The sequence below is a fragment of the Peromyscus maniculatus genome, chromosome 15 (genome assembly GCF_049852395.1).
Source record: "Peromyscus maniculatus bairdii isolate BWxNUB_F1_BW_parent chromosome 15, HU_Pman_BW_mat_3.1, whole genome shotgun sequence".
Lineage (NCBI taxonomy): Eukaryota > Metazoa > Chordata > Mammalia > Rodentia > Cricetidae > Peromyscus > Peromyscus maniculatus.
The window spans coordinates 77,787,387-77,802,521 of record NC_134866.1 but is presented as its reverse complement, the minus strand read 5'-3'; the positions used below and the strand labels follow the sequence as shown (position 1 = coordinate 77,802,521).

The 15,135-nt window shown below is 44.9% G+C and overlaps 2 protein-coding genes across 3 annotated transcripts in view; one reads left to right on the top strand and one right to left on the bottom strand.

The window, feature by feature from the left end:
- Positions 1-2,624: 2,624 nt before the first annotated feature.
- LOC143268715 (uncharacterized) lies at positions 2,625-5,376 on the bottom strand. The gene is made up of 2 exons (XM_076552117.1): positions 4,830-5,376; positions 2,625-2,764 (listed from the first exon to the last, which is right to left on the bottom strand). Exon 1 carries the CDS (start codon positions 5,370-5,372, stop codon positions 4,881-4,883), a length of 492 nt encoding a protein of 163 aa, XP_076408232.1. The 5' UTR covers positions 5,373-5,376; the 3' UTR covers positions 2,625-2,764; positions 4,830-4,880.
- The window catches only part of Tnpo1 (transportin 1), an 85,228-nt gene continuing 75,396 nt past the window's right edge, over positions 5,304-15,135 (top strand). Inside the window, exon 1 of one of the 2 annotated variants that reach the window (XR_013044830.1) lies at positions 5,304-5,451. Coding sequence is in view for 1 of the 2 variants with exons in the window: in XM_076552115.1 (XP_076408230.1) it covers positions 5,437-5,451 (15 nt within the window). In the remaining variant the exon portion in view is untranslated. The remainder of the gene's footprint in view (positions 5,452-15,135) is intronic. The other variant, XM_076552115.1, reaches the window with a different exon arrangement.

Below are 15,135 nucleotides of genomic sequence, written 5' to 3'. Positions count from 1 at the left end.
GCGGTCACCCAGTTCCATGACACTGTTCGATTGTTTTGCAGGGTGTTCTCTTTGTTAGACTGGATAATTTCTTTACCAAGGTCTTTTTTCTTTTTTCTTTTCCCCCATCTGTCTCCTCTCTTCTGTAGTTAAATTTGTCCCCATATATTTAGCATGACTGTTTCATTTTCAGCTCTAAAAATTCACTTTAATTTTCTTTATATTTTTCTATTTCTTCATCAAGGCTCTCTCTCTTTTTATGTTGTTTGGAGACAGTGTCTGACTGGGTAGCCTTGGCTGGCCTCGAACTCACGGAGTTCTACCTGCCTCTGTCTCCTGAGTGCTGGGATTAAATGTGTGGGCCACTCTGCCAGGCTTCTTGTCAGATAATTCTAACATCACTGTATTCTTTTTTAGATACATCTATTTGTTTTATTTTGTGTATATAAGTGTTTTGCCTGCACATATGTCTGTGCACCACTTATATACTTGGTGCCCATGGAGGTTAGAAGAAGGTATCAGATCCCCTGAAACCGAAATTATGGGTGGTTGTTAGCCACCAAGTGGGTGCTGGGAATCGAACCTGAGTCCTCTGCAAGAGCAGATGGAGCTCTTAACTGCTGAGTCAGCCCACCCGTGCCACCTCTGTGTTCCTGGCTTGTCATCTATCACCCTCCCTCTCGCCCTGCTTGAGATCCTCTTAGTCCTTGGTGAATATTTTCCTGCTCTATCCACGGTATTTGGGGCATTACACTAAAAGATTTAGGATATTTTAATCTCTCTTTTACCTAGCTTTTTCTGAGAGAGTGTTGGCAAGATGAGAGGGTGGAGGGCAGATACTGCATACTACTAACCACCTAAGAGTAGTAATCTAGGCTCTCTTGTCAGGTCTCTGTTGGCATGGCAAAGGGGTGGAAGGTGTCTTAGTTAGGGTTTCTATCGTTATGAAGAGACACCATGACCACGGCAACTCTTATAAAGGAAAACTTTATTTATTTATTTATTTTTTGAGACAGGGTTTCTCTGTGTAGCTTTGCGCCTTTCCTGGAACTCACTTTGGAGACCAGGCTGGCCTCGAACTCACAGAGATCCACCTGGCTCTGCCTCCCAAGTGCTGGGATTAAAGGCGTGCACCACCACCGCCCGGCATAAAGGAAAACTTTAATTGGGGTGGCTTACAGTTTCAGAGGTTCAGTCTATTGTCATCATGACAGGAAGCATGGCGGCGTGCAGGCAGACGTGATGCTGGAGAGGTAGCTAGAGACCTACATCTTGCAGGCAACAGGAAGTCAGCTGAGACACTGGGTGGTATCCTGAGCACAGGAAACCTCAAAGCCTGCCTCCACAGTGACACACTTTCTCCAACAAGACCATACCCACTCCAACAAAGCCACACCTCCTAATAGTGCCACTCCTTATGAGATTATGGGGGCCAATTACATTCAAACTACCACAGAAGGTATCATAATTTTCTTTGATTTCTGCTGACTTAACCAGTTTTTTCCAAAAGTTTTCTGTATTCTGTGCTGTCCCTTCAGCTGGAGAGAGCAGTGTTTTGATGGAACTTTTCTGTTGTTTTGTGTTTTGGTCTGAGCCATTGGTATTTCTAGCTTGTTGAGTCTTCAGTTTCAAGTGAGGGATATATGTAAGGCCAAAGAAAACCCAGAATTCATCATTATGTCATTCCTTGAGTCCCAAGGTCCCGCTTAGTTTGTTTGTTTTCTACCAGAAGCTGCTGCTTCTGTTTGTTTTCTATGTCATGCCCGGGACTCTCAGCTGTACTGAAAAGAGCAGTGAACAGTGTCTGCTTCATCTTCCCAGAAACAGGAGTCGGCGGCGGAGTAGGCCCTTTTTATAAATAGAATTGTATTTTAATTACTAGGAGTTATTAATAGCTCGAAGAACTTTGAAGTTAATCCTTTCCAGCTTAATAACTCCTTAATTTATTATTTTATAAATTAAAGCCTTATATAAGGGTTTGCTTTAAGTAAGAAATACCTATAGATTATTTACATATTCCTAAATGGACTGTAACTGTTCCCTTTCAATACTTTTAAATTCTCCTAAATTATTACTTAGAAAAGATTTTCCTTAATGTTAACCTGGAGATGTTTCAAAGCAGAAGACAATTTCTTAAGCTGTCTAGTGTTAAATAATGAGGAGTTAAGAAGGGGAGTGGGTACAGGGTCAGATGACAGTATCTTCCCAAAAGTATACCTGGAAAAATGGTTCTCAGAAGTATCCTATTTTAAAGCTTGCCTACCTGAAACATTACTTCAGCTCTCTTAGTGAGTTTCTATATAATACTAGCAATTAATAATTACTAAAATAAAATAATTTAATAATGTTAATAAAATTATTAATAAAATAATCAATGTATTGGTAATAATTGCCTATTAAAGACATTTAGCAAGTTTTGGGCTTCCAGGTCTATTTTTTTCAAAATCACCCCCCACAGGTAAACATGGTCTTTTCATTGACTGATGCCCACCAATATTTTTATCTATTGCCTCATCAGGGCCCAGCTACTGCTATTGAACTCCTCATAGGCTTTATCCTATCTAAGACAGAGAAAGTGCAGCTCAGAGAGCCAGACTAAAAGCATGCAGGAGTGATAAAGCTGGCATCTGGAGGCAGGTCGTGGCCTCCTGAGTGTCACAGGTTTTTGATGATGCTGTATTTGACGCAGTAAGCAACTCTTCTTTCCCAAGTGTCTAGTTTCTCACTGTGGTGCCATTTTGTAACTGTTAATGTTCTTCACTTTTACCTTTGTCAACGTTTTCTCCTTAGACAAAAAATAATATAGAAATGAAAGAATATAAAGGTTTTGAGGTTAAAAACGTTTATATACCATCTTAAATTTCTAAATATGTCATTGAGAAATATCAACAATTCTGCAGTTTTAACACACGAAATGTCAAGAGGAAACATCACTGAGTAGTCATTATCATATGCACAAAGGAAAACCAAAATGACAGGAAAGAAAAATTAAATAAGCCATGTTAATAAGACTTTAATGATGAGTAAGAGTTATTATTTAAAACAGATATTTTTAATTTGTACTAGAGGATAGAGACAATGGCCACCTAGATAAACATCTCTACCCAGAACCATTTTACAGTAACATTTCCATTTCAAGGTTATAAAAGAATAAATTCTTGATTTACCTCATCTCATTTTATAACATCTGAGAACCAAGTATTTTTTTAAAAGATTTCGAGGGAATAAATCCTTTTACACACACTAATTAATACTCAACCAGTCCCTCCTCCCTTCCAATTAACTTCATTTATTCCCAAAGTACTATTTAGGTGAATTCATATTAATTGCTTAATAGGTCTTATAACTGTCATTAATAGCTAATCTTTCTGATTAGTTTTTTATGTATATGAGTGTTTTGCTGATGTGTATCTGTACACTATGTGTGTGCCTGGTGTCTGAGGAGGTCAGAAGAGGACATTGGATCCCTTGGAACTGGAATTATGAATAGTTATGATCTTCTATGTGGGTTCAGGAATAGAACACAGGTCTTCTGCAAAAACAAGGGCTCTTACCATCTGAACCATCTCTCCAGCCCCTAATCTTTTAGATTTTTAACAATATTGTATTTTTTTTTAAACTCCAGCATTGTAAGATTCAGTTACCGCAATCCTGATTTATACAAGTCTCTACTCTACAATGCAATCTTTTAAGTGCAAAAATATGACCTGTTTGTATTTTCCTTGCAACAAATTTCCTTGCAGACACACCAAACAGCTCTGAAGAAGGGTTTACATTAAATTGTTTTTCTTAGGAACATATTTTCTCTTAGAAACCACCTTTGCAAAAAAAAAAAAAAAAAAAGAAAAAGAAAAGAAAAAAAAAGAAACCACCTTTGCAAGAACACTACTCAGTTATCCAACTTCTATTAAGTTAACGTTGATATGTATATTTTAGTGGTTTTTTTTTTGTTGTTGTTGTTGTTTTTTTTTTGAGACAAGGTTTCTCTGTGTGCTCTTTGCTGTTCTGAACTCTCTCTGAAGACCAGCCTGTCCTGGAACTCAGCAATAGGCCTGCTTCTGCCTCCCAAGTGCTGGGATTAAAGGGGTGCACCACCACGCCCGGCCATATTTTAATTATTTTAAATACTTTGCATTTCTTTTTTTTTTTTTTTTTTTTTTTGGTTTTTTCGAGACAGGGTTTCTCTGTGTAGCTTTGCGCCTTTCCTGGAGCTCACTTGGTAGCCCAGGCTGGCCTCGAACTCACAGAGATCCGCCTGACTCTGCCTCCCGAGTGCTGGGATTAAAGGCGTGCGCCACCAACGCCCGGCTTAATACTTTGCATTTCTATGCTCAACTTTCTGATAATAAAAATGATCTTTTAGTCTCAAACTTTGAGCTAAACTAATTGTAATACTAATGAGTATCACAAGAGAAGATTCTTAAATTCTCAATAAATAAGCCGTCTTAAATATTTAGCATTTTCTAGAATTAGGTACTATAATTTTATATATAAAGTGATGAAGAGCAATCAATAACTGCCTAAACAAAAAGTCTGTGAGACTAAGTACTGATGTGAGGCTAATTCTCACTGGCAACTCACCTTAGGAAATAAGGAGCACCTTGCTGTGCACATTTACAGTATTCATACAGAGTAAATTTGTACAAAAACAATCGGGTGGGGGAAGGAGAACAATTTGTATCTATTCATTCCCATCATGGCAACTGGGTTTAAAAATGTCTCCCTCTCCCATTTTAAAACATTTTTTTTTTCAGCTTGACATGACAGGACTTTTCTCACGGTGGCTGTCTCAGGCGAGGAGAGCTCATTATTTCCAAGCTCAAGAAACTAGTTTGACATTAGATACCTACCGAGAGAAGTCAACCGAATTTTCTAAATCATTTGATTGGGTTTATCTAGTGCTAGATCGGCACATCTCCTAAGCCCGTCTGGTACCAAGCGGGCAGCGGGTCGACCGCCCACATCCATCTGCCTCCCTCGTACCGCGGAAGCTGCAACTGGTTCGACTGTGGGTTAGGCGGCCTGTTTGGCTCCGGGGGCTCGGCTGTCACTCGGGGCCGAGAGCGGGGGACACGAGTGTGGCCGGGGCACGTCCCCTCCCTGCGATCTAGGCATTCACACTCGCAGCCCGGGCAGCGGCGGCCGAGCCCTAGGCCGGGCCTGCGTGGCCGCGCGAGGTGGGCGCGGGATCGAGACCGCGGGGTCCGGGCTCGGGGGAAACCGCTGCCGTGCGCCGTCAGACGCAGGCCGGCCAGGCCCAGGCCGCAGTGTGTTCCCAGCCCCGCCGCCGTTGCCAAGGCGACCGCCGCCGAAGATTCCCGCGCCGGGCTCCGCCCCCCGGCCAATCGGACCGGCGCTCGCCCGAGCCCAGATTCTCTTTGTTCCGCAGCCATTTCAGGCCCCGGACGGGAGGCAGCGCCGCTTCGGCAGAAGGCCCGAGCGCCGGAGGCCTCTGGGATGGTGTGGGACCGGGTAGGTGGCGTGAGGGTGTGCGTGGCCGGGGCGGAGGGGCGGAAGCGGCCGAGCGAGCTCCGACCCGCCGCCGTGCCGAGGGGGGACCGCGCTCGGCTTGCCGGCTCCCCCGGACCCGGCGGCCCGGCCGTTTGGAGCCCGCCGGCCACGGCGCGGTTCTAAGCCCAACAGCTGCCGCCCCGGGCGCCCTGCGGGACCGGGACGGAGCGGGTGGCGCCCCGGGGGAGGGCGGAAGGGCGGCCCTAGGGCGGGAGGGCGGCTGCCGGAGCGGGCTGGTGCGGTGCCTGTCAGGCCGCACCGTGCTAGGGCCCGAGAGGTCGCCGGTCTTTGTCCCGGAGCTCACACAACCTCGGCGCCTGCAGCCGGCTGATCCGTCTCCTCCCCCACCCCACCCCCCGAGGGCCTGCTGGCCCCGCGACGTGTTTCCATCGTTTTAATGTTTGTGACTGCGGGTTTTGCTTAGGTTGTGTGGGTTTTGCACGTCTCCCCCTTGTCCTGTCCGTACACGCCGCAGGGGACGGCCGCCGAGGAACAGACCCGCCACCGCGATCAAACTGGTTTTAGAAAGAAGGCTCTTTCTTCCTCTTAGAAATGATCTCGCGTTGTTTAAATTTTTCTTTAATCACGTGGGTTTTGCAGGGATTGTTTACAGTTTCACTTTGTTATGCCAGTCGCAAATCGGCTGCTGTAACTGTAGAAACGAAGTTGGAGGCTGTCCACTAATTGGGAAGGTTGAACGAAGAAGCTTAGTTTGTCCTGCTGTTAAACAGTAATGGCTTCAATGACTAGGAAGCCGAGCTTTTCTCCCTAAAGAAAAGATGCTTCTTACGTGCAAAATGTCTGGTAAAAATCAGTGTTTGGAACTGACTTGTCTGGAATATGCCCATTCAGATGTGTTCATCTTTAGGCTACCAAAAATACCTGCTGGATTTTAAGTCTCCCTATCGATTTTTTTCATTTAAAAGTGAAAGGAAAGTGTCCTTTAATGAAGTAGCGGAGGATTTGGGCGTTGGGGAGGGGTTATGGTTTCTGTCGTCCCCTTACCCTGCGTCCCAGTTGTTCTAGAGAATGGCTGTCCCGGGTGAAAACTTGGAACTGCAAAGGGAAAATACTAGTTGAGAGGTTCGGATTTCTTTTAAAATCCTTGATACATGGGTGTGGGTGAATAGTGGTTTGGCAATACTGTTTTCACTTGAGTCAGTATAAGCCTATTGCGGTCTGAGTGTTTCGTTTTCCTTTTCTGGAAAGGGGCCTCTGCCTTCCAACAGCCTTCATGTACTTCCATCATCACCCAAGTCAGGACACAGAATTCCTCCCACTGAAAGACCTGTAACAAATAGTTTCTGTACTTCTACCTCCATTCCTAAAAGCTTTTTTCGTTACATAATACGAGCAGACTAGATTTTGGGGTAAAAAAAAAAAAACCACATCCTAACTGTGACTATTTCCAGTATCAATATTTGTTATATTCATTGTTTTCATGACTGATTTTTTTTCCTTACTAATATAATGTTAAAGTGATTGTGTGCATTCAGTTTTCTTAAAAACTAAATGGATTGTGTTGAAATGTGAACAGGTAATATTTAGAGCAATTTCTTGTATTTGTTAACCATATTGGGTTTTGCAGACATTTTTTAGGAAGAGAAATGAGGTTATAAGGAAGCCAAATGAAGTTAGACATGAAGTGAATTTAACCAGTGTAAACAGAAGAGAGGAACACGGAGATAGGGGGGACTTCTTTTTCTTTGCCAGGTATAAAGAATGTGGTACACAGGGCCCTGGTGGTGCTCATCCCTATTCCCAGCACTTGGGAGGCAGAGGCAGGTGGATTGCTGAGTTCTAGGACAGCCAGGGCTACACAGAAAAACCCTGTCTCAAAAAAAAAAAGTGGTAGATGGTTCCAGAAAGACTTAATCCCTCCTCCCTCTCTTCCACCCTTCCCCACACTGGCTTCCTTGCAAAGGCTGAGGAAGCTGAACTAGTGTGAATAACTGATGAGGTTTTCAAAATCATGGAGACAGTGCCCCTTCAAAATAGGAAGGGTTGGGTGAGTGCAGTGTTCAGAAGATGAGGTTTACTCAGCAGTTGTTAGCAAGGGTCTGGCAGGTCAGAGAGGGAGTGGATTCACGCCGGGATAGATAGATGGCCGTCAGAGTGGGTAGTTTGTGATGGAGCAGGTAGAGCTTAGTAGTGAAGGGAAGAGTGACTTTGGTTGGGTGGTTCTGAGACTTCTAATAGTGTTCTTGAAAGTATTCAGTTGGAGTAATAAGTAAGAATGTTAGCTTTTAATCATCTCCATGGTCAAATGAAATACTGAAACAGGAAATGAGGGTGAAGATTTCTCTTGGAATTTTTTGTTTGGTTTTGTCTTTTGAGACAAGGTCTCACTCTGTTGCCTTGGCTGTCCTGGGACTCACTTTGTAGACCAAGCTGGCCTCAAACCCACAGAGATCCACCACCTCTGCTCCTACCTCCCCCCCCCCCCCCAGTGCTGGGATTAAAAGCGCACTCCATCACACGTGGCTGTCTTCAAATATTTCCGTACCAGATAATATGGATAAATTCTCTACCAGATAGGTGACCACATCTGATTTCCAAAAGACAGTCAGTGACTATGGAACTCCTCACTCAGCACCCAAAGGAAACGTTGCTGTTTTGTGAAGAGCATACGGTTGGAGTCAATGGGTACCTTTCTAATGATTTGCTCTATGACCTAAGATAAAGCTGTCCTGTGTGGTGGGGGCATCAGGAGCAGACACTTTAAGCCAGGCCCTTTGTAATTATCAGTGTAACCTGAAGCAAGTTACAGTGTCTCAATGTTTGTCTGATTAGTTTGTTTGGAGAACTAACTGAGTTAGGAGAGTAAGCAGTCTTACCCCAGCCTGCATGGAGTGAGTGCCCCACGGGTCTCCTCTGTTCTCAGCATTGTCATTACCGTGGGGGATTATTTTAGAAAACTAAGAAATAAACACTCAGCATTGTCATTACCGTGGGGGATTATTTTAGAAAACTAAGAAATAAACACCAGTCTCAGGACCCTATAACGATTTCTATAAGCCCTTTGGTATATTTCCTTCCAAAATGGGTTTTTTTGTTTTCCTACAATTGAGATTTTATTACATAAGTAATTTTCTGCTTTTTTTTTTTTTTTTAAAAAAATTGGTATAAACATTTCTTAAGCTATTTTGTTATTTTGTCTGGTTTTTAATGGTTATATAATGTTTGTGTGAATTTCTCCAAAAGTGTTTCTAATCTCTTATAGTTATATAAGAAACACTGCAATGAACATCTTTGTGCATAAAACAATTACTGCATTTTCTATGTTTCATTATGATTCTGAGTGTCATCCCAAGTTCTGGATCTTTTGCTTAAAGCAAGTGTTTTCATGCTAGTGTTTTGAGACAGGGTCCATCACTGTAGCTCTGGCCATCTTGAAACACCCTATGTAGATCAGGCTGGCTTCAGACTCACAGAGATCTGCCTGCCTCTGCCTTCTGAGTGCTGGGATTAATAGTGTGGGTACTGTGCCTGGCTCTTGGTGGTGTTTTGACTATATTGTGGCTGTTTTTTGTGTGAGTGCTGATGGGGTTGAACTCACGACCTCATGCAGGCTACACATATTGAGAAAGGATTAAGTTATGCAGGCTGGCCTTGAACTCACTCCAGTCCAGGAAGCCCTTAATCTTAATCCTTTTGTCTTAGCATGTGCTTATAAACCTCTACTATTAGGCCTGCTGGTTTGTTTGTTTTGTCTTAAGACAATCTCTCTTTGTTGCTCAGGTTTAGCCTGTTTGTATCCTTCTGACACCATTATCCTAGTGCTGAGATAAGAGATGTTCACTACTGTGCTAGGCTTGCTTGAGGGAATTTAATAACGGTCCTAAAATAAATAGAAGCAACCTAACATTAATGCACCTACTAATGTGAGATAGAAAGGGGAAGAAAGACTGAACGAATCCCTTTTTCCATTGTTGTATGTCAGGAGTTACCTGTAGACATCTGGTATAGAGTACTTCTTTTACATAATTCTCATCATCATAGTCCTGTTTTATACATGAAAATTACTTCCCTTTAATTGATGCCAGGAGATGAATACACATTTTGCCCAAGGGCTAGATGTACAAGCCTGACCCTGAATCTAGGTCTGCCTAAGTAAAAGATGATATTATTTGTACATTTCTATGTAATAGGTATTTTCAAAATGTTATGGATTTAACTACCTGTAGACCATAGGCCACACTGTTAAAATAGTTAGGTGAGTTGGAAGTAATGAATGGTTAAGTTACAAAATTAAACCAGACAGAGCTTAACTTTCCACATTTTAGAAAATGAAAAAACAATCTTTCCCTGGATGAACTACAATATCTATAGATGTGTAGGTAGGTGTGTGGATACGTAGGTGTCTGAAGTGTAAAGTGAAGGCCGCAAGCATGTGGAGCTCAGCATGCTTTCGAATGGTCTCAAACAGATGGGAAAGGGGAACCAAAGAAACCCCAAAGTTGATGAAATTGAGTGACTAAGAGAAGTTTAAAGGCCCATTAAGTAATTGAATTGAAAAATGCACTTGATGAAGCCCATTAAATGATAGTTTAAGCCCAATAAATGATAGTTTTAATGGAAAAATAAGCCAGAAAGACTAGAGCTGTTTAACATAAAGAGAATAGAAGATTTTATGCTGGAAGTGAAAGGAACAACCCCCCCCCCCACGTGCTCTTAGTTGCGTTTTTACAGCTGATTAAAACATTAGTAAAATAGTGACGTTAAGGCCCCTTTATTCCAGGTGCACAGATCACTCCCACTGACACGGCGGATCCTTTCTATCATCTTGTCTTTACTAACGAAAGAAACTATAGGAGAGAAATAATTGAATATTCCAAATTCATGTAGCATTTATGCAAACAAATGCTTAGTAATAGATGGTGCCAACCAAATCCTAAAAAGTGAACATAAAGTTACAGAGCCACTATCATTCATGCTTCCATTAGGAATTAACATTTTTTTGAGAAATACCTGAGCTGAAGAGATGGTTCAGTGGGCCAGGTACTTGCCACGAAAGTGTGAGGGGCTGGGCTTGGATCCCGAGAACACATGTAAAGCCAAGTATGGTAGCCTGCATCTGTAATCACCTCTCCGTCCAGAGACAAGGGAGGCAGAGACGGAGAGTGCCCAGAACCTTGTTGGCCAGCCGAGTGTACTCAGCAGTGAGCAAGGTAGAAGGGGAAGATTGACACACGGGGTGTCCTCTGATCTTCACACCTGCCCCACCCCAATATTTAAAAAGAGAAGGGAAAATACTTAATAAACTAAAAATAAGCTGTTTGGCTAGGACATAGGAGAACACGCAAGTTTTGGAAGTCAGTTGATGCAGTAAGCCCTTAGAAGGAGGCTCCCTCGGCTGTGTGCTCAGTTCTAGGACTGGCTATTGTATGTAGTGTGGACAACTGTGTACACAGAGATGTGCCGCAGCACAGTTACAGGGTTTCAGGTTTTATGGCATAAGCCTGTGCTGGCCTCAGGGGCGACTGGCAGGGTCCGTGGAGCGTGGAGAAGGGCTTGAGCTGGGGGAAGTTGGCCTATCCCAGCCTGGGCATTGCCAAGTGCGAAGCAGCTCCAGACGTAAAGCTACTAACGGGTGTGGCCAGATTTGCCTCAAGGGTTTTGATTGGACAACCGGTCCAACTGAACCCAGGTCTTGAATTGCACTAGAAAGAATGAGATTTTAAAGTGAAAAATGCGGCCAGGCGCACGCCTTTAATCCCAGCAGAGGCAGGCAGATCTCTGTGAGTTCAAGGCCAGCCTGGGCTACAGAGTGAGTTCCAGGAAAGGCGCAAAGCTACACAGAGAAACCCTGTCTCGGAAAACAAAAAAAAGAAAAGAGAAAAAGAAAAAAAGAAAAATGCTTATTACTTGTGTAAATCATCAAGAACAGAATGGTTTTTTTTTTTAATTATGAAATACTTAAAAAGGAAAACAATTCAATTCCTTCCTTTTCTTTTTCCTTTCTTCCTCCCTCCCTCTCTACCTTCCTTCCCTCCTTCTCTCTTTTTTCTCTCTCTGTGTAGCCCTGGCTTGCCTAGAACTAACTATATAGCCCAGGCTGGCCTTGAACTCACAGAGATCCTCCTGCTCCTGCCTCCCGAGTGCTGGAGTAAAGGTGTGCGCCACCCTACCTGGCACAAGTCCGTTTTTTAGAGGAGGAAACACATCTGTGTTAGTGAGCAGGGTGCTGTCTTACTAAAAGGGACATGGCCAGTGAGTCGGTAAAGTCCCCGTCACACTGGCAGAAGAGCACACAGCGTCTGCAGAAGGCGTCTAGCAGAATTCACACACGGCTAAATCAGCACGGGTATTTTATTTATTTGTTTACTTATGTATTTTTAGGCAGGGTCTCACTATGTAACCCAGGCCCCAGCCTCAAACACCTACCTTCACATGCCAGAGTGCTGGGGTTAAAGGCATGAGCTACCACACCCGAAGCAGGTATTTTAAAGCGAAGCCACTTTTGTCCTAGTAGCTTCCATTTTAACAAGGTGGGTAAGTCAGGTGTTGGGACATCTTTGTCAGTAACTGCAGAACCTCCAGGGTCCTTGTCTCCCTTTGTCTTCTGTGTTCCATTCATAAAACTGTAACACAGCTCCACCCCCCTCCCCATCCTAACTCTTCTTACCCTTATATTATGCCCTCTGGGACTTACTGTATCTACCAAAAAAAGTTTTAGCATATTCATATTTCTAAGTGTTATTTCTTTTACTTGATGTGTATGAGTGCTTTGCTTGCATGTATGTATGTGCACGGTACAGGCCTGGTGCCTAAGAGTCAGAAGAGGACTTCAGATCCCTGGAACCCGAGTTAGGGATCGTGCGAGTGACCTTGTATGTCCTCTGAGAGAGCAGAAAATGCTCCTAACCACTGAGCCATCTCCCCAGCCCCCCTCTCAACATATTCTTTTAAACATTTTTTCCTAGATTTATTTATTTTATCATTTTATGTGTATGAGTGTTTTGCCTGCATGTATGTGTGTGCATGCCCAGCGGAGTGACAGAAGGGTGTGATCCTCCACGTGGGTGCTGGGAATCGAACCTGGGTCCTCTGCAAGAGCAACACAAGCTCTTAATTGCGATGGCAGTTCTCCAGCCCCTCAGTGTACTCAGAATCATTCCCTTCTCTCCTTTCACTGTCGCCCCGTCCTACCGTCCACTTCCCTGGCCCCCTCATTTTCAGTGTCCCCAGTGTATCTCAGGCTGGTCGCAGACGCAGTTCCACTTCCGCCTCTGTGTGCCACCATGGCTGGTGTTTGTTTCCTGTCTTGCTGGGAACTTCCTGCGTTAGTGGGTGGGTTTTGCATGCTCTCCCATAGTGTTTCCTAGAAGTGGGAACAGCACCTGGGAGTCCGTTTCCGCTTTTAGGCCCCTCCCTCCAGCCCCCAGCCTCGGGTTCTCTCATGAAGGCCTGCATACCTGTTGGTATATGGTGCTGCCTGGTTTTTGTGTGAAGTTGACAGCAGTACACTGGGTTGGTTGCTCAGCGCCCTGGTGCCTCTTCCGGAGTCTTTTTACCTGCGTTGGATCAGTCAGTATATGCACTTGAGTAGTTCCTGTGCCGTGTTCTGCTAGCCTGTGACCACCACAGCCTGGCTTTGTAGTGGACCCCCAGGCCCTCACCCCTGCCTGCTGCTGGCTCCAGTGCGCTCTCCGACACCTGTCACTGCCTCCCTGCCAACACTGTCTTGTTTTCACTCTTTTCCGTTGGAGTTCACTCAGCTTAAATTCCAGGGTTAGCCGTTTGAACCGCTCCTTTGGATCCCTTCCTTGTTCTTGGCTTGTTTGGCACAACCAGAGTCCTAAGTTGTGTGCTTCTGCATTTTGTTCACACGCAACCACAAATGACCACAAATCTCAGTCAGGTCGTGTGTGATGCCTGGTGTTCCTCCTTGATTTCCTGCTACTAAATGAGTAGTTCGTGACTTCTCTTACAAACCCGTGTCTCTTTGCCCATCCTCACTCTGAGCCCAGCACCTTGCTGCCTGCTTTCCTAAGACAACTGAAGTAACGTGAAGAGAATTTCCACAGACTCCTGCCGCCACCATGATCCTCCAGGCATCAGTGTTAGTGTGTCCCGTCTCCTGCCTGGGACCTCAGAGTACCCACTACTGTCCACCACGATCCTCCAGGCATCAGTGTTAGTGTGTCCCGTCTCCTGCCTGGGACCTCAGAGTACCCACTACTGTCCACCCTGATCCTCCAGACATCAGTGTTAGTGTGTCCTGTCTCCTGCCTGGGACCTCAGAGTACCCATTGCTATTGTCTGCCTTTGTCCTAGATCCGTCATCTTCTGTTTGCTCAAGAACATACAGCTTTAGCTTCTCTCCTATAGCATACATTTTGTTCTTTTTTTTTTGGAAACAGGGTCTTAGTGTAGTCCCCTGGCTAGCCTGGAATTCACTGTGTAGACCAGGCTGACCCTGAACTCACAGAGATCTTTCTGCCTCTGCTTCCCAAGTGCTGGGATTAAAAGTGTGCACCACTATGTCTGGCCCATTTTATTTTCATTAGGGAATCATTTCTCTTAGAAAACAGACATGTGATTGAAGTCATCTCTCAGTGTTCCTGAAGGATTGTTTCCAGGACACCCCTCCTCCCCCACCAGGATACCAGAGTTCACAGATACACAAATCTCTTTTATGATGTGGCCAAGTATTTGCATAGAACCTACACATACACTCCCATATTCTTTTAACTATCCTTAGATGACTTGTAATACTGTATGTAAATCCTGTGTAAACGACTGTTACACTTACTGTATTGTTTAGGAAATAAGAAAAGTCTGTGTTAGGTTTAGTGGACACAGGTTTTATTTGCCTTCACATCTTCAGTCGGTCTTGGTTGAGTCCATGAATGGAGATCTCTTGTGTACAGAGGGACATTGTATTTCTCTCTTCGTAAGAACTTGACCCACTTCAACACTTGCTTCTCCGATTTCATTTCCTTGTGGTAGGATCCTTCAGCAGAATTGTCTACTACACTTGCTATTACCAAATTTGTTACTCCAACATCCTACCCATCTCTCTGCAGTCAGGTCGCTGCCTCCGCCAAGTTGGCCGGTGGCTCCTTTGGTATGCCAGTGGTGTTTGCCTTCACTCTCAAGTGTGGGCTTTTGTCTCAGCCGTCTCCTCCCCTTCGTCTGGAAACCCTGGCTTCTTTTGTTCCAGGTACCACACTCCTCGGTGCTCAGTGCCCAGGTACCACACTCCTCGGTGCTCAGTGCCCGGGTACCACACTCCTCGGTGCTCAGTGCCCGGGTACCACGCCCCTCGGTGCTCAGTGCCCGGGTACCACGCCCCTCGGTGCTCAGTGCCCGGGTACCACGCCCCTCGGTGCTCAGTGCCCGGGTACCACGCCCCTCGGTGCTCAGTGCCCGGGTACCACGCCCCTCGGTGCTCAGTGCCCGGGTACCACGCTCCTCGGTGTTCAGTGCCCGGGTACCACGCTCCTCGGTGCTCAGTGCCCGGGTACCACGCTCCTCGGTGCTCAGTGCCCGGGTACCACGCTCCTCGGTGCTCAGTGCCCGGTGCTCGCTCTGTGATTCTTCCCTGCCCTTTTTCTCACCGATGTCTACTGCATTTCTTCTTTCTAGTCTCATGGCTGGAAATGTCTCCTAGATATCAACAGTGCCCACATACACGTC

Excerpts from the sequence above, each read along its gene's own strand:
- LOC143268715 (XM_076552117.1), bottom strand. The coding sequence starts at position 5,372 with ATGGCTGCGGAACAAAGAGAATCTGGGCTCGGGCGAGCGCCGGTCCGA.